The 18,913-nt window shown below is 36.3% G+C and overlaps 7 protein-coding genes across 7 annotated transcripts; 4 read left to right on the plus strand and 3 right to left on the minus strand.

Moving 5' to 3' along the window:
• Window positions 1–608: 608 nt before the first annotated feature.
• Window positions 609–2,799, plus strand: thrS1 (threonyl-tRNA synthetase; the record flags this gene model as incomplete). Its single annotated transcript, XM_004351180.1, has 2 exons — window positions 609–1,664; window positions 1,735–2,799. The coding sequence occupies 2 exons, from the start codon at window positions 609–611 to the stop codon at window positions 2,797–2,799; spliced, it is 2,121 nt and encodes a 706-aa protein (XP_004351232.1).
• Window positions 2,800–6,568: 3,769 nt separating this feature from the next.
• Window positions 6,569–10,586, plus strand: xacA (pleckstrin domain-containing protein; the record flags this gene model as incomplete). The annotated part of the gene is made up of 7 exons (XM_004351181.1): window positions 6,569–6,589; window positions 6,770–6,917; window positions 7,019–7,296; window positions 7,386–8,150; window positions 8,430–9,528; window positions 9,618–9,720; window positions 10,052–10,586. 7 exons carry the CDS (start codon window positions 6,569–6,571, stop codon window positions 10,584–10,586), a joined length of 2,949 nt encoding a protein of 982 aa, XP_004351233.1.
• Window positions 10,587–10,771: 185 nt separating this feature from the next.
• On the minus strand, window positions 10,772–11,047 carry DFA_10986 (uncharacterized protein; the record flags this gene model as incomplete). The annotated part of the gene is made up of 2 exons (XM_004351182.1): window positions 10,772–10,968; window positions 11,038–11,047. 2 exons carry the CDS (start codon window positions 11,045–11,047, stop codon window positions 10,772–10,774), a joined length of 207 nt encoding a protein of 68 aa, XP_004351234.1.
• Window positions 11,048–11,407: 360 nt separating this feature from the next.
• DFA_10987 (uncharacterized protein) lies at window positions 11,408–11,723 on the plus strand (the record flags this gene model as incomplete). The annotated part of the gene is made up of 2 exons (XM_004351183.1): window positions 11,408–11,417; window positions 11,503–11,723. The coding sequence occupies 2 exons, from the start codon at window positions 11,408–11,410 to the stop codon at window positions 11,721–11,723; spliced, it is 231 nt and encodes a 76-aa protein (XP_004351235.1).
• Window positions 11,724–11,852: 129 nt separating this feature from the next.
• On the minus strand, window positions 11,853–14,536 carry cdc7 (putative protein serine/threonine kinase; the record flags this gene model as incomplete). Its single annotated transcript, XM_004351184.1, has 2 exons — window positions 11,853–12,482; window positions 12,554–14,536. 2 exons carry the CDS (start codon window positions 14,534–14,536, stop codon window positions 11,853–11,855), a joined length of 2,613 nt encoding a protein of 870 aa, XP_004351236.1.
• A 432-nt stretch (window positions 14,537–14,968) lies between these two features.
• Window positions 14,969–15,934, plus strand: nit1-2 (nitrilase 1; the record flags this gene model as incomplete). Its single annotated transcript, XM_004351185.1, has 2 exons — window positions 14,969–15,032; window positions 15,099–15,934. The coding sequence occupies 2 exons, from the start codon at window positions 14,969–14,971 to the stop codon at window positions 15,932–15,934; spliced, it is 900 nt and encodes a 299-aa protein (XP_004351237.1).
• Window positions 15,935–16,020: 86 nt separating this feature from the next.
• stip-1 (D111/G-patch domain-containing protein) lies at window positions 16,021–18,779 on the minus strand (the record flags this gene model as incomplete). The annotated part of the gene is made up of 3 exons (XM_004351186.1): window positions 16,021–16,046; window positions 16,070–17,333; window positions 17,403–18,779. 3 exons carry the CDS (start codon window positions 18,777–18,779, stop codon window positions 16,021–16,023), a joined length of 2,667 nt encoding a protein of 888 aa, XP_004351238.1.
• Window positions 18,780–18,913: the final 134 nt, after the last annotated feature.

Below are 18,913 nucleotides of genomic sequence, written 5' to 3' on the forward strand. Positions count from 1 at the left end.
AAAAAAAAAAGAAATAATAATAATTAGGAAAAAAGTAGAATCAATATTATCAATACTACTATTATTATTATTACTTTTTAGGGAAAAAAAAAAGAAAAAAATTTATTTATTCCTTTCAATAAAAGTTTAAAATTTAAAATCTATATAACCCTCTCTCTCTTCTCTCTTGTCATCAATTATCTATAGATCATTATCATCATCACATCAATCTCATCATTGGTTTTAGTACAAAGAAGAAAAAAGTCAAAATTGCTTTTACCTGAGAAATTCCCAAATTATCCATCTATTCCCACATGGATTTTATACAAAAGGACGGTCAATGATGTTATTGCCAAAATATTCAAATTATTATTAATCAATAATTTTTAAAATAATAATATACCCTAACTGTAAATTATATCATTAACTCAAAGGTATGTTCATGATCCTGTCTGCCTCCTTCTTGACTCTACACAATTTTTTTTTTTTTTTTCTCAAATTTTTTGAAAACAACGATGATCCCTCACCCTCTCTCACTCTCTCTCACTGCGATGCACTGATTAATCTACTTTACTTTACTTTTAAACCCTTTTTACTTTAACTCTTTTCTTTTTTAGTAAAATAGATAGATGTCAGAGCCAGTAAAAGAACAACAAGCTGTAGCACCTGCCCAACCAGCAGCAGCTGCACAAGCTAAACAATCACAACCAAAAAAGGAAAAAGCACCAAAGAAGGAAAAGGTACCATTAGTATTGGCTAACCCCGAATACTTGCAAGAACGTATCAAGGTATGGGAAGGTCTCAAGGCCAAGCACTTGGAGGAGCTTGCAAAGTTGCCCGAGGTGCCCATCTCGATCACTTTACCAGACGGCAAGGTCGTCCCCGGTTTCAAGGGTAAGACTACCCCATACGATGTCGCAAAGTCGATCAGCCGTGGTTTGGCCGACTCTATCGTGTCGTCGATTGTCAACGATCAAGTACACGATATCTCACGTCCCCTCGAAGGTGACTGCAACCTCAGTCTTTGCAAGTTTGACAGTGAGGCTGGTAAAAAGACCTTTTGGCACTCGTCTGCCCACGTCCTCGGTCAAGCCTTGGAACTTGTCTATGGTGGACAACTCTGTATTGGTCCAGCCACTCAAGACGGTTTCTACTATGATATGGCTACTGGCGACAAGCTCGTCTCGTCCGAAGACTATGAAATCATTCAAGAAGTAGTCAACAAGATCGTTGCCGAAAAGCAGCCATTCGAGCGTTTGGCCGTACCACGTGACCTCGCTCTCGAGATGTTCAAGTACAACAAATACAAGACTGAAATCATCTCCAAGATCCCCGCCGAAGACACTGTCTCTCTCTACCGTTGCGGTACCTTGGTCGATCTCTGTCGTGGTCCACATCTCCCCAACACCTCATACATCAAGGCATTCAAGGTTGTCAAAAACTCGTCTGCCTACTGGCTCGGCAAGGCTGAAAACGATCCATTGCAACGAGTCTATGGTATCGCCTTCCCAGACAAGAAGCAAATGGAAGAATACAACAAGTTTATGGAAGAAGCTGCCAAACGTGACCACAGAAACGTCGGCAAGGCTCAAGAACTCTTCTTCTTCCATCCATACTCTCCAGGTTGTACCTTTTTCTTACCACATGGTACTAGAATCTATAACAAATTGGTTGAATTTATTAGAGTAAGTAAAGGAAAAAAAAAAAGATTTATATATATATATATTTGATACTTATTATTATTTTTTTCTATAGTTTGAATATCATAGAAGAGGATTTAGTGAAGTTATTACTCCAACTATGTTTTCTCAATCACTTTGGGAACAAAGTGGTCATTGGGCCAAATACTCTGAGAATATGTTCCCAGTCAAGTGTGACAATTCAAACTATTCAATGAAGCCAATGAACTGTCCAGGACATTGTTTGATGTTTGCCAGTCGTTCACGTTCGTATCGTGAGTTGCCAATTCGTTTCGCCGACTTTGGTGTACTCCATCGTAACGAGATGGCCGGTGCTTTGACTGGTTTGACCCGTGTCAGAAAGTTCCAACAAGACGATGCCCACATTTTCTGTACCCTCGCCCAAACCGAAACCGAGATCAAGTCGTGCTTGGAGTTTATGCAACACGTCTATGGTATCTTTGGATTCGAGTTTTCTTTGGAATTGTCCACCCGTCCCGAGAACCGTCTCGGCTCTGATGAGATGTGGGACAAGGCTGAAAAATCTTTGGAAGTCGCTCTCACCAACTTTGGCAAGCCATGGAAGTTGAACCCTGGAGATGGTGCCTTTTACGGACCCAAGATCGACATTCATATCACCGATGTCTTGAAGCGTTCGCATCAATGTGCCACCATCCAATTGGACTTCCAGTTGCCAATCCGTTTCGAGCTCGAGTACATGACCGACAAGGCCGAGGATTTGCAACGTCCAGTCATCATCCATCGTGCTATCCTCGGTTCCGTCGAGCGTATGATGGCCATCTTGATCGAACACACCGGTGGCAAATGGCCATTCTGGGTGTCCCCACGTCAAGCCATCATCGTGCCAGTCTCCCAACAATTCAACGAATACGCCGACCAATTGCAAAAGAAGATCGTCGATGCCGGTTTCTACTGCGATGTCGATGGCTCTGACAAGACCCTCCCCAAGAAGGTCCGTGAAGCTCAATTGGCCCAATACAACTACATCCTCGTTGTTGGTCAAAAGGAAAAGGACGAAAACACCGTCGGTGTCAGAACCCGTGACAACGTCGTTCGTGATGCTATCTCCTTGGATGCTCTACTTGCTGAATTTGATCAAAATAATAAGGATTTCAAATAAAAGAAAAAAAGAAAAAGTTCTCTCAATTTATTTAAAGTCTCCAAAAAAGTAAGGGAAATATTTCATATACTTTTTTTTATCCAATATATAATAATTATATATTCTGCCCTAGATCGAGAAAATACACATATTTTAATGTTTTCGGGTCGATCACTTTTTTTTGTTTTTTTTTAAATATTCAACGTTTCGATTCCTTGAATGAGGCGACACATCGAGATTTGTTTCCTCAACAGGTTTAAATATCTATTTATAAACACACAACAAAACATACAAACGTTTGTATCATCAAGAAGAAAAAGAAGAAAAATTATTGAGGAGAACTCCAAAGATTCAATGTATCACGTTTAAAACAGACAGACTTTTTAATACTTTGGTGAGTGTACATTAATGTGTCTTGACCTCTACTTTGATAGTCTATAAACTAACAACTATGTTGACTTGAGTCGATCAAATAAATGAGGATGGGAGAAGGAGTTGGATGGTTGTTGGGGTGATTCGAATCAAGGCTCAAGAGTCCAGTGGAATCGAATTATTTTTATTATTAGGCGCGGATTTTTAGCCACTGTTATCAAAAAATTTTGATCAACGTTTTTTTCTATTGATCAGGTGTCACCATTTTGTTTCAACCACCATCTAGTTTTTAAGTATATATATATACCTATCTATCTCTTATCTGTCTATATAAAATATTGGATTGATTGATTGATCAGATTGTATCATCACTGACTTGTAATATTATAGAACAACAGCATTGCTTCAAAATAGTATTAGCATTGCAACAACAACAACAACAACAACAACATTATATCATCTATATACCGTAGTTAGTCGTCGACAACTAAAAAGGCCCCAACAACACAAACTATAGGATATTCTCAATACCATATATATATACAACAACACATATAAATAATATATAAATAATTTATTTGTAAGTAGAAAGAAAAACTCGAGAGAGTGAGTCTCTCGGACATAAAAATTACTACTTCTATGCTATGCTATGTGATTGATTGAATTGATCACCAACCGACACTAATCCAACAATAGACCAACAACAACTATAATAATAAGTAATAATAAGTAATAATAAGTTAGTAATAGTAGAATACCAACACACACACACACACACACACACACACACACACACACACACACACTAGTCAGTTATATAAAGTAATAATAATAGTAGTAGTGGTATAATATCAGTCTTTGTTAGTCGTTCTTTCGTTCGTTATAGTTATATTCTATATTCTTTTTAAAAACAAGTAAGATGGTCACCGCCATTCGTATTTCCCACATTCATCCATTCATTCATTCCAATCCCCCACAACCCATCCAAACGAAAACAAGAGGGGATGGTATTGGCCCATGCCATGCAAAGTATTTTTTTGATAAGTGTTTTGTTTTTTTTTTTTTTTTTTGTGATTGTAACAATTGCAATGAATGGATGGATGGGTAAATAAATCACCTCGATCGCGTGGTTGAGTTGGAGATGAGATGAACGTATCATCAATATCATTCCTTCCTCCTCCTCCAAACAACCACAACAACAAGACATTCAATGCATCAACCATCATCATCTTGAAGAGATTTTCATCTCCAACACGGTCGATAACTTTGTAGAGTTATATTTGCTTTGTGTCTGTGTGTTTTTTGTGTTCTCTCTCTCTCTCTCTCTCTCTCTCTTTCCCATCCTATCCTATCCTATCCTGTTCTTTAATTATTTGTCTAAAACACCCTGTTTTTCTGTACTTTTATTCTCTCAAACACTCCACTCGACCATTTTTTTTATTTGTTGGAAACACTGCTACCTACCGTTAATCAACTCCATTTGTGGAATACAATATAATATATATTTATGCTATTTACAGTTTGTTGGATTATGGTATGTTTCTTTCTCTCTCTCACTCTCACTCACTCATGATGTTCATGAATATATTCATATTCATTGCAATCATATGACGATTTTAGAATAACGTCCTCCAACAGAGAAAAGTTGGTTAGTGTGTTGATGGTGATGGCAGACTCTCAGTCAGTGTGTGTGTGAATAAATTAGGAAAGGAAGAGGAATGAATACAGTTATAAATGGAATCAAATAGACAACAAGAGTGATAAGATAAGGGATTTTAATTTTAGGTCGAAAATAATAATAATAATGTTGTAATATATATATTTTAGATAAAGGTATAATAATATAATATATAATTTATCTATCTATCTAATCTCTTGATGTTCCTTTTCCTTCCATCAATCCTTCCTAATCCAGTCCTGTCCAGTCCATTTTTATTTCCAATGGAAATATTTGGTTGGTTGGTTGGTTGTATGTGGGGTGGATTGAATTGGATTGGTTTGAACACAACAATAAATAACCTCCCTCCTCCTTTTTTGTCATCCAAGTGATCATCACCGTCATCAAAGTTGTTTTAATACATATATATACACAGATATCTGTTCACAGTTCAAAGTGATAAATTCAACTCAATTGTAGGTGGTGCAAAAATAACAACAACAAGCAGTAGCAACAACAACAACAACAACAACAGAAACAGTAGTAGCAACAACGAGTGGAATCAATATCATCACATCCACCATACCTTTTCCTGCTTCACCTTTATACAGCACAAACAACGCCTACCCATCCAGTTAGCTAACAGTGTAGAGAGAGACATGGGTAACCAACTTATTGGTTGGCTGATATGGGTGGCACAGGCATTCACAACCCCCACACTCGCTCACTCACTACTCTCCTTCATATCAGGTGGAGGATGATGTAGTAGCAGCAGTTTAAATTTCAAGGTTTAAGCTTGTTTTAAACACTACCACCACCACCACCACCACCACCATTTCACCCACCATCACCAAACCACCCACACAATCCACCCACTGACACCATCCACACACTCTCTCAACTCATTACTCACTCAAATGTGGCGAATGCAAAGGGGATGGATAAGCTTATCGTGTCTCTCATCAGGATGGTTGATATCGATTGATGAATAATAGTTCCGATCATCTTGACCACTGTCTCCACCGCCCAGACACCACATGAGTGTCTCTGTTGTGTGATGGATATCTATTCTTATCATTTTCATCAATCATTAATTTGTGTATCTAGATATCGCATGACACTCTTCTCTTTTGTTTTGTTTTGTTTGTTTGTTGCTGTTTATAACCAGTAGTAAAACTCTTGCTCTTCTTTCCTTTTTTTTTTTTTTTTAATAATATATCACTATTATCAATCACTTCCAACACACACACACAAATAGTGTTGCCATCAATCAATCATATTTATATTATCCAGTCCAGTTGTGTCACTGTAGCAGTAGCATCAATTGATCAACTGTCGTACAACAACAACAACCAAAAGAAAGAGAAATCAATTATAGTGCAATCAATCAATCATAATCAATCAAACTAAAAACACATAGATAGATAGATAGATAGATAGATAGATAGATAGTAGTAGTAGTAGCCAAACCAGTAGTACTGATCAATCATATTTATTTATTTATTTAATTTATTTATTTAAATCCAATTTTAAATTATTTTAATCATATATATTATAATATATTAGGGTTTTTTTTAATTGTATCATAAACAGAAGAAGAATAAGAAAAAAAAAAAGAGACTCTTCTCTTTGTCAAATTTGTAGAATTACTTTTTCATCATAATAATAATAATAATAATAACAACGCACAGCCATATAAACAACTCAACAACAAGAAGAAGAACGCATAACTTAATTTAGAAAACAAAACACAAAAAAACAATGGAACCAACAACCACCAAAGTATTTGGAGTTGATTTGGAACAACTGGTCACTGCGCAAAATGTAGATAGTGGACAACCATCGAGACCGATTTCCCAGGTTGTAGTTGATGCAGTCGAATGGTTGGATGGCAAAAACACACTGTCCGAGGAAGGATTGTTCAGAATTCCAGGACACGGACCTACCATCCAAGAATTAAAGAAACAATATAACGAAGGAAAAGGTGATCTCTCAAAGATTGCTCCAACTGATATGCATACAGTAGCAGGTTTATTAAAACTATATCTACGTGAACTTCCAGAACCTTTATTAATTTGGAGATATTATTCAACTTTTATTAAAGTAATCAGTATGTTAGGAAAACAAAACAAAAAAGAAAAAGAAAAAGATGGTTGATTGATTTTTCTAATTTCCTTTTTTTATTTTCTTTTTTAATCTTTTCCTTTCTAGAGAATAGCGATAAATTACAAAGAATGTTACATTTAAGAATGTTAATTTATGGATTACCAAAAGTAAATAGAGATTTGGTTTTATACTTGATGACATTTTTAAACAAGGTATCATCTTTTTCGTCATCCAACAAGATGACATCGGCAAACCTTGCCATGGTTTTTGCTCCAAACCTTTTACGTCACCAAAAAGAAAGTTTAAATCAAATCATGGAAGATTCAAATCATGTTACAAATATTTTAAAACATTTAATTGAAGAAATTGCTTATATTTCAAAGGTAATTAGAAATAGAAATAGAAATAGAAAAAGAAATAGAAATAGAAAGAGAAATAAGATTATTAATTTATTTTTATTTATATCTTCTAGTCGACACATTATTTATCAACATCAGTAGGAGATGTACCAATGGCATTAATACCAGCAAATCCAATTCCAGTAGATGATTTAGGAAATGTATTATATGCAAGAGCACTCTACCCATATCAAACCACAGGACAATGGCATTTACCATTTAAAAAAGAGGATCAGATCACATTGTTGGATATAAAGACAGAGGAAGGATGGATGAAGGGAGAGTTGAATGGACGCGTTGGATACTTCCCAGCCTCTTATGTAGAAATTGTCGCCGCTCCACCACCCACCGAACCACTGACACTCATCCCCATCCCAGATATCGACCAAACCATCATCACACCCGATGTCACCATCACGACTACCACTACCACCACCACACACCAAACAACTACGACAACGACAACGACTACAACTACCATCCAAAAAAATAACGGCGCAGAGTCTGCAGCCGACGAGACTACCTCTGCCCCAGTGCCAATTGCATCGGTGGCCAAGAAAAACTCTAGTGGATTGTTAAAACCACAACCACCACCAAGAACGGCTGGCAGTCCTATTCTCGCTACATCGACCTCGGGCGAGGCAGTTCCATCACCGTCAACCGTCGCTATCAACAAGTTGAATGGATCGTCGTCGTCACTTGTAAACTCACCAGACATTACAAAGATCATGTCGACCAAGTTGTCAGTGTCTTCATCTATTCCACCACCCAGTCTGTCTGCCCCACCCACTTTGGTTGCTCCACCCACCACCGCCGCCGCCGTACTCCAGCAGCAAAATGTATTGACACAAAGCTCGCCATCACTCAACTTGAGTAGTTCGACGCAGACGACCGCATCCAATTCGTCGCGTTCACTGTCACAGAGCTCGTCGCCAGACCTCCATAAAATCATGTCGACCACACCCAAGCTGTCATTTTCCTCCAACCTCCCACCCTCTCTCACGCTTCCCCCATTCTTGCCCTCCAAGAACCTCGCCTCGCTCGGCTCGTCGGTCAGCAGCGCCTCCTCTTCACCCTTGGGTACGCCTCCAGGCAGCGGCGTGTTAAACTCGTCAAAGTCCAATTCATTCCTCGAGTTTGCCCTCTCGTCGACCCCACCACCACCCCTTTCTCTGCCACCCATGGACCTGCCACCTCCACCCGTCACCACACCCGTCAAGTCGCCCTCGAGCATCGACCTCGCCAATCTGCCACCCCCACCCTTTTCACCATGTTCACCCGAACCCAACCCACTCAAACAAAACAACGAGATGGCTCCACCCCTCACCGACGACTTTCCACCTCCACCACCCCTCGTCTTTAGCCAGACTTCATCTGCCACCACAACCGAGGACGATCACAACCCACCAACCTATGAAGACGAAGATGATGACTCTTCCAGCGAGTCCAACTCTTTTCTTGGTACACCAGCTGCCCCAGCAAGTATCCCATCGCCTCCACCCCCACCACCCAAGCGATTGGACCGTTCATTGTCCTACAGCTTCAAGCGTCAAGAAAAGATGGCCGACGAGGCCAAGAAGCGTAAAGAGAGAGCCGAGGAGATGTTGAGCACCGAGCGTACCTATGTCAAGCAGTTGACATGCATCCTCGAGCTCTTTATCGAGCCCGTCAAAAAGAACCACAAGTTTGCTCTGCCCGAGGAGCTCCTCAACACATTCAGTTGTCTCGAGGTTATCCTCAATGCTCATCGTGCCAACATTCTCAAGGCTCTCGAGGAGCGTATGACCTGTTGGGACGCCAAGCCATTGATGGGCGACATCTTTTGCAACAACACCTCGTTTATCAAGCTCTACAAGCATTACGTCAACAACTATGACCGTTCGATCACATCGCTCAAGCAATGCAAGGAAAAGACACCCGAGTTTAAGGCGTTTGTCGCCACGCTCGACTATACCGAGAAGTTTTCCGGTCTAAACGTCGAGTCGTTCCTCATTCTGCCCGTCCAACGTATCCCACGTTATGTATTATTACTCCAAGACTTGCTCAAATATACCAGCAACGACCATCCAGACTTTGACCAGTTGTGCGAGGCACTTGGCACCATCAAGGATTTTGCCGAAACCATCAACTACAAAAAGTCAGAGGAAGACAACAACTCGAGGATCCAACAAGTGCAAGACTCGATCAAGAACTTGCCAGCCCACGCATTGGAGCGTCGTAAAAAGTTGCTCTCGGAAGGTCCCATTTTGCTGAAAAAGGAAAAGTACTATGTGTTTTTGTTCAATGACGCACTCATCCTTACCAAGCCCGGCAAGGACAAGAAAAAGTTCAAGAGCCTCGTCAACCTCCAGACCGCCTCGATCAACATCACCGACGAGGTCAATGTCATCAAGCTCATCTCGCAAGAGGGTACATTTAAATTCACGCCCGACAATGCCAAGGACCGCGAGCACTGGACCAAGGCTTTCAAGGAAGCCATCGAGACGGCCCGCCAAGAATTGTTGCACTCTGCCTTTGGCGAGAGCCCACTCTCCAACGAAGGTAGCAAGGGATTCAACCGTATCCAAGACGAAAAGAACGCACAAAAGAAGCAAAAGCTCGTCGAGGAGCTATGCAACACCGAGCAAGAGTACATCAACTCGTTGACGTACATCCAAAACGTCTTTTTATCGCCCATTAGAAAGTCGTTGGACACGCAAAACCCGTTGGTATCCTATTCCGAAGGTTTGGATATCTGTAGTAATTTCGAAACCCTTCTCGGCTGCCACATCACCTTTTACGACATTATCAAGGAGCGTCTCGTCCAATGGGAGGACAAGCCATTTGTATCGGACCTCTTTATTGAAAAGGGCGGTTTCCTCAAGCTCTACAACTACTATGTACAACACCATTACTCTTCACTCCAGACCATCGAATCCTGTATCGAGAAATATCCACTTTTTGCCATTCACCTTCGTAATATCGAATCCAACGAAAAGGTTGAGCTCAAACATCTACTCGCCGAGCCACTCCGTCGTATTCCACGTTACTATTTAATCCTCCAAGAAATCCTTCAATACACTCGTCCCAAGCAAGACGACCACGAGAACCTCCAAAAGGTTGTCACCAACCTCAAGGATCAAAACGATAAATTCAACGCCACCTCTATCCTCGCGCTCTCTTCTAGTGGCGACACCCCTCGTAGTCCCCACAAGTCAAAGACTATACGTGTCAAACCACCAAAAGGTCTCAACAAAGATTCAAAATTAAATACTAGTGGTTTCTTTTCAGTTTAACAAAACAATAATATAATAGAATATAATATAATATAAACCAACAAACAAAACACTATACGAGAGAAAATAAAACTTTAATTTATATTTATAATGTACAAAAACAATAACTATAGTTTTAACTAAAACTTTAAAGGATAAGTTTATTTGATGAGAGTAATAATATAGTGTGTCAATAGTACTAATATTTAACACCAGTTGTTGCCACCGCCAATATTAATATCAATATCAATATCGATATCAATATTATTGCCACGACCACCACAACATCCTCTACGAGCAATCTTTGATTCACCAGTTGTTGTAACATTGGAATAGTTTGATCCTTGGATTGACGAGTTTTGGATGTTTTTGCCAGCACCTGGGGTAAGTTGAGAAAGATTCTCTAAAAGAAAAGAAGATTGAAATGATATTGTTAGAATATGAAAAATGATTATGATTATTTTTAACATACTGTATAACATTTTGGATTTGATAGTAATTGTTGTAAATGGTAAAGAAAGAGTTAATTAATTTAATTTAATTTGATGAATTTATTACTATTGCAATACTCAATATTTATAGTTAATAAATTCAATATTTCCTTTAAAAAAACTATTAAAAAATCCAAACATTTTAGATTATTCCTATTTTAGAATTGGGGTTCATAGTCATCAAATGAAATATAGGATTTTTGATTGATTTTTACAATCTTTTTACACAATTCTAAACTATAAATAACTTGTTCATTCTAGTTTAAATATATTCAAAACAAATTCAAATATTCAACCAACTATTAAAACATTTGTACTATTCAAATTCCACTTTACCAAATCAAATCTAAAATGATCTTTAGTATGTAACATTGGAATAAAGGTATTTGGATTCTAAATTACTTACTAATGATTTCTCGTAATCCTATTTGATTCTTTTTCTTTAGAAAACCTATCAAAATTATCACCAATTTCCAATCATGGATCCAATCAAAATGTGACCATCCAAAGTTATTCAGATGTATCAAGTGATTCTGTCGGTTCCATTGCTTGTAGACGTCGTCGTGGATGTTGTGGTGGCGGAAACAACATTGATATCGATATTGATATCGATATTTGTATTGACAATGGTTTTGGTGGTCGTGGTGCTCGTAATGGATGGTGGTAAATACTAAATACCAACCTATCGGTCATGAATAATTTAGATTTTAAACTATCATTATTCTCTCCTTCCTTTTAAAACATCTAAACTTTATTTAAAACCATTAAGATTAGATGGTTCCAATTTCTTATTTATTTATTTTATTTGATTATGACGATGAGGATCTAAAAAAGGATGTCTTATAGCTTCAGAAGCAGTAATTCTTTTAAATGGACAAGGTTCAAGACAAAGTTCTAAAAGCTGGAAAGCTTCTTCAGGCATTCTTTCTTTGGTTTGACCTGATTCATTTCTTAGACGTTTAGCTAGATCTGTCCAACTCTGTCCACGAATATTCTCTGATACAAATATTTCCTTGTCCAATGTATTTGCCAAATCAATAATCTTTTGTGTTCCAATGATTGAAATGATCTCGGCCAATGATGTCAAATCGTCTGGTGAAACAAAAAATGGATAACGACCAGACAATACACACATCATGATCACTCCAACAGACCATATATCAATTGCAGTTGTTTGTTTGTTGTATTTGAGTAATACTTCTGGTGCTCTAAACCCTCTTGTTCCTGCTCTTGGTGCTTGTTTTGATATATCATTTTGTTGTTGTTGTTGTTGTTGTTGTTGCTGTGATAACATTAATGGTGAACAATTATTTTGATTATTTCTTTGAATATTACTTGCTACTGTTGTTGTAACATTTTTATCTTTTGTTTTCTTTAATTTCTTTAAATCTTTATAAATTGGTTGTTGTAGTATTTCTTGTGGCATCTAAATAAAAATAAAAAGAAAATAGATTAATATACTTTTTAATTTCTTTTTTGTTTTCTTTTTTTGTTTACCTCTTGAGCTAAACCAAAATCAATCAACATGAAACCATTTAATTTTTGATTATAAAGGAAATTGGTAGGTTTAACATCACGATGACAAATTTGATGATAATGGACATGTTTGAGAGCTGAAAAGATTGCAATGAGGTAGTTTCTAAATTCGTTTGGAGTGAGTTTAAAAAAGTAATCTTTAAACGAATCGTGTTCAAAATAGGGAAGTATAAGAGTAACTTGATCCATATGTCTAATGATACCAAGTAGTTGACTAATATAACGATCTTCTCCAACCTTCATCAATGTTTTGATTTCATTTAGTATTCGCGTTGGTGAAGATGTTGGAGAGACTCTTTTGAGTGCCACCAAGCGTCCTCGGTGTTCACCCTTTAGACACACAGATTTAAATACTCCACTAAACGTTCCTTGTCCAACTTTATCGAGTATCTTGAAATTGCCTTGTAATTCTGGAAAATCTTTTTCATTAAATTCTGGATTGACAGGTGATGTTTCCAAAGCCTTCAAATCATAATTGGATAATATTGCTTTTGGAACTGTTGTCTTTTCATACATTTTAAATGATGGTGTAATTTCTTGTTGTTGTTGAATTTGTTGTTGTTGCTGTTGTTGTAAATATAAGAATTGTTGAATTTGTTGTTGTTGTTCTTGATTTGGTCTCTTTTTTTGATTCATAAATTGATGACCATTATTATTATTAATATTTTGATGATTATTATTATGGTTAGTATTAATTTTCTTATTATTATTATTATTTAATGGCTCGATAGATATTGTATCCATCAGAGGTTGACTATTCATTTGATTGTACACATATACATTTTGTTGTGGAGATGTTATTTGTTCTATATATTGGGATTGTTGTGATGGAGGAGATTGTTGTTGTTGTTGATAAGATGACTGTGGCATTTGTTGCTGGATTGGTGTAGAAGAAGGTGTTGGATAGCTACTAATATTTACAAAAGGTATTGGTGGTTTTGGGGAATATGGTTGTTGTTGTTGTTGCTGAGGAGGTGGGACATGAATCTGTTGTTGTTGCTGTGGTTGTTGTCGAGATTGCTTTAAATGCATCGATTTTGAATATGGTGATGATATATAATGAAGAGATGATGGTTCGGGTGATGTAGGTACCATTCCATAACTTCCACTTGTATTATTGATCGATGGGAGATGAAACTTTACATGATGATCGCTAAAATGAATAGGCGATGCATTAAGATTAATAGATGATCTAGGCTCCATGATTTGTTGTTGTTGCTGTTGGTAAACATCGGTTGAAGAGAAATGTCCACTACTTGAAGGAAGATTAGATGAGAACAAATACCGGTGGTTTGTACCGTTCGAAGTGTTGTTTGGCGATGACAATGGAGGTAGAGTAATTGATCGACTACCAGGACTATAGGTAGTTGGTGATATTGGAGACACCTTTTGCATAGTTTGAGAGGTTGGAGATAGCGATGAATAGTTATTCGGTTGGTGTGACATTAGAGTCGGTAATACTTGTAGACTTGGTAAAGTAGATGGATATTGTTGTTGTTGTTGGTTAAGATGACCACTACCACCATGATGGTTAGACAATGTCTGTGGACTAGGTTGAAGTGGAGGAGGAGGAGATGGATGATGTCGAATATAACTTATTTGTTGTTGTGGTGTATGGTTTGTTGAAGATGATATATTATTATTAACATTGTTATTTATATGTGTTGGTGGTGTTAGGTTGTTGTTGTTGTTGTGTTGTAAATGATGAAGAGAAGGTGATATCACATTATTATTATCATGTTGTTGTATATGTGTATGATGATGATGAGGTTGTTGCTGTTGATGTATTATTTGATGGTGGTGAGGTTGTTGTTGCTGCTGTTGCCCATAAGAAGTAATATTTATATTCGGGTGCTGAGGTTGTGGTTGTTGCTGTTGTGGTTGATGGTGATGATGCTGTTGCTGCTTTGAATCATTTTGGTAATATCTATTGTTATTATTCATTCAATATATAAATAATCAATCTAATTACACACATATACTATATAAACAAATAACCAACTTAAATAAAAAATGAAAATAATTTAACCAAACCAACTCAAGTTTTACCAACCAAACTTTTCTTTTTCCAACTCATTATCATATTTTATACTATATCATAGACCCATTCTTACGTCATGTCTTAAGATGGGATAGATATTCAACTGGCTTTCTCCCCTAATCTAGATTAATATTATTCAGATTGTTTTTTTTAAAATTTTGTTAATCTTTTTTGGGAGATTACATGATTGATGGTTTGCAAGCTTTAAGAGTTTAATAGCTTGATTAGGTAGTGTGATGTATCGATATTGCATACAGAGAATTACCAAGGTTCATTCAAACAATTGTTCTATATTCAACCGATACCATCTTTATTCAACTGCAACCAACAATAAGATGGAGAATGGTAACCAACAACAACAACAACAACCTTTTAAAATAGCGGTTGGTCAAATTAAGAGTAAGACAACTATAGTGTACAACTATATATTTAATATCTTTATTAATAGTTTTCGAATATTTATAGGTGTAAATAATAAAGATATAAACTTTAGCAAATGTCAAGAGTTTGCTGAGGAGTCTGTTAAACAAGGTGCCTTTATGTTGTGTTTACCAGAGTGTTTTGCATTCATGTCTGGTGGAGGTAATCCAAGAGAATCAATTGAAAATGCAGAACCTCTTGATGGACCAACTATCAATCGTTATCGTCAATTGGCACGTGACAATAGATTATGGTTATCACTTGGTGGGTTTCATGAAAAAGTAGGATCACAACAACCAACTACTACTGAATCAACAACATCTTCTTCATCGTCAGATACATCAATGATTTATAATAGTCATTTAATTATTGATGATAATGGAGATATTAAATCAATTTATCACAAGATGCATTTATTCGATGTCAATATACCATCAAAGAATGTACACTTTAATGAAAGTAAAGCAGTGGTACCTGGAAAAGAGATTATGGTGTGTGACAGTCCTGGTGGTCGATTGGGATTGAGTGTATGTTACGATGTTAGATTCCCTCAACTCTATATCAAACTACGTAGTATGGGTAGTCAGATTCTATTGGTGCCAGCTGCATTTATGCAAAAGACTGGTGAGGCACATTGGCATACCCTACTCAAATCAAGGGCCATTGAAAATCAATGTTATGTAGTGGCAGCTGCTCAAACAGGTCAACATTATGCCTCAAGAACAAGTTATGGACATTCACTTGTAGTAGACCCATGGGGAACTGTTTTGGTTGATATGGAGGATAAAGAAGGTGTTGGAATTGCAACCATTGACCATAATCTATTAAATCAAGTTCGTGAAAATATGCCTTGTTTTACTCATATTAAAAGTGATTATTAATTAATAAGAGTAAGAGGAGTATATTTTATTTATTATTTATTTATTTAGTTTGCTGTTGTTGTTGTTGTACTTTATCCAATAATAAATTAATGTTGGCAGGTTCTAATGCCGACTTTGTATAAAACATAATGATACCTTTATCCAATACAATGGGAACTGATCCAAATTTATAGATTTGATTACCTGAATCTGTCGACATGTTGGATGGAATGAATAGTAATCCCAACTCCTTTGCCAATTGTTCTAATGAATCTCTAAGTAATCCATCTGAATGATTTTGGTTAATTTGATTTTTTAATTGTTCAATCATTGATGAACCAACATTTTTGTTATTATTATTATTATTATTATTATTTTGTTTCTGTTGTTGTTTGTTATTATTATTATTTATAATAGTGGGTAAAATATTAATATTTGTTTTTGGTTTAATTTCTTTTTTATCCAAGTATTGTTCGATTAAATCTAGGATGATATTAAAGTAATATTTGATTTGATTCTGATCCATAATATTTGATTTAAATTGTTGTCTCCAATATTGATAAAAGTTTAATAATTGACTAGGTGTTATATTTGTTGTATTTGTTGGTTGAAGTGATTTACAAAAAGATTCAATAAATATTGGGAAGAAATGTTTTGATAGGAAATGAATCATGTTTTGTGGTGACCATAGTTGATACCATTCTTCAAAATATTCAATGATTGGATAGATATTTTCATTGTCTTCCAACTTCGTCGTCGAGGTTACCAAAACTTGGTCGTATTGGAATGCTGCAAATGCTTTTGAGAACTTTGGTGTGATGGATCGATTCAACAAAGAGTCCATTGAATTTCCTTCAAACACACCTTTCCAAGGTGAGAGAAGGGCAAGCGCAGATTGATCGGCAACATCCCATCCACCCAATACACTGATCAATGTTTGTCGGATTTGTGGATACAGTGATTCCAAGTCAGTCTTTATGAATGGGATCCAAGGGTGAAGCCATTGATCGATTGGAATCGGGTCGGTTAATGGATTCCATTGCATCACCTCATTCTTGATACGTGGGAATATCGATTGTTCTAGAATATTGTCCAATATAACCTCTGGCAGTGCTGCTGTCCAATGTCCGATGAGCGACACTACAACCGACGTGTTTTCCTTGACTCTCCATCTTGTTCGAATAAAAGTCTTGATCACTGGCAACACCAAATCTCTAATCAATATAAAGTAAATATCACTTCCTTGATTCATCATTATTTTTTGTCTTGTATCATTTTCATCATCATCGTAACCATTATTATCATCATCACCATGAATTGATAATGATGTCTTGTCAAATATTGATCTCCATCTCATCATTTCATCAACCAAATAATTTTGATCTTTTTCAATATTCCATAATTCTATTTTTTTAATCAACTATAAATAGATAGATAGAGTAGTTAGTATAAAATAATCTTTATAATATTATTATTTTTTTCTACTTACCAAAGGTCTAAGGAAATCTTTTTCAAGATTATATAATTTTAATTTAATATATTCTTTTTTATAGGTTGTTTGAAATTCTATAAATTGTTTGAATAGTGTTGAAAGAGTTAATTTACCATCGTCCAATTGACGTTGAAGATTGACTAGAATCTCTTTAAGTGTTTCTATTTTTTTTCTATGTGCATTTTCCGAATCAATGACCAAACGTAGTTTACTGACACTGTTGGTCAATGATTCTATTCGGTTGTTTTCAAATTTCATCTTGTTGTTTATATTTTGTCTATCTATACCCTTCATTCTAATCAACAGACCAATATTATATTTTAATTGTGACATTGGTCCAAGTTGATCATCCAAACTAATGTTTGCCATTGAATGTATATCTTTTTTTGATTGTTTGTCAGTTGTTCTAACCATTGTTGTTGGTCCTGTCATATCAACGATTACTTGTGGTATATATGATGTTGATGATGATCCTTTTCCTCCGTCTTCTCCTCCTTTAGCTTTACCAATATGTTCTTGAATATCATATTTAGCTTTTGTCTTTGTTTGATCTGACTTTTTCCAACCAGTTGCTTTAACTTGCTCCTCTTCACTATCTTCATCACTATCGTCTTCATCTTCATCATCTTGTTGTTCTTGTTCTTTTTGTTGTAATTGTTTATCTGTTTTGAATGATGAAGATAGACCAGCACCTTGTGGTCTAGAGTATGCTTTGATGGGTTCGGCTATACCAGTACCGTCTCCTCTCAAGTCACCCGTTCCTTTATACCCAAGTTTCTCCAACAACTTTCTACCAATACCAGTAACTTTAACATCTTGCATATCTTTTGGTCTTTCATCTCTTTGTTGTTGTTGTTGTTGATATTTGTTGTTATTTCTATTCTTTCCCATCATTGAATCAAACTTGTCTCTATCTCTTTCCTCTTTATTCTTTTTAACATTTGATCCATTCCTTTTTTTCTTTGTTTTCTTTGTTGTTGTTGTTGTTGATGTTGTCGACGAAGAACCATCTACTTGATCATCGGTTGATCTCATTGCAGTATTTGGATCGTATATACCGCTTGGTACGAATCTAGTCGATGATGACTTGTAAGGATTATAGATTGGCTTTTGAGCATTATAGTTTGCAGCTGATGATTGTTTTCCACCACCACCACCATCATCATCTGCATTATCCATCTTCTTATCACCATCTTCATCATAGTCATCATAGTCATTACCAAATACACCATAGATATTGTCATCTTTTGTTTGCTTTCTTTGATATCTTCTCTTGTTGTCTCCTCCTATCTTTCCATTCTTGTCATAGTATCCGTGACCACCACCACTACCATCGTCATCATCGTCATCACTATTATAATCGTTGAATGACATTTATTTATATATACATATATATATCTAACTATACATATATAACTTTAAATGTAATTAAAAAATCTTTATCTTCACTTTTTAGCTTTGTTCATGAATTTTCATCAATAATATTAATTAATTATAATGTATTTGGT

This window comes from Cavenderia fasciculata, assembly GCF_000203815.1.
Source record: "Cavenderia fasciculata unplaced genomic scaffold Scf_EUAJFUG02G6ADK-5, whole genome shotgun sequence".
NCBI lineage: Eukaryota > Evosea > Eumycetozoa > Acytosteliales > Cavenderiaceae > Cavenderia > Cavenderia fasciculata.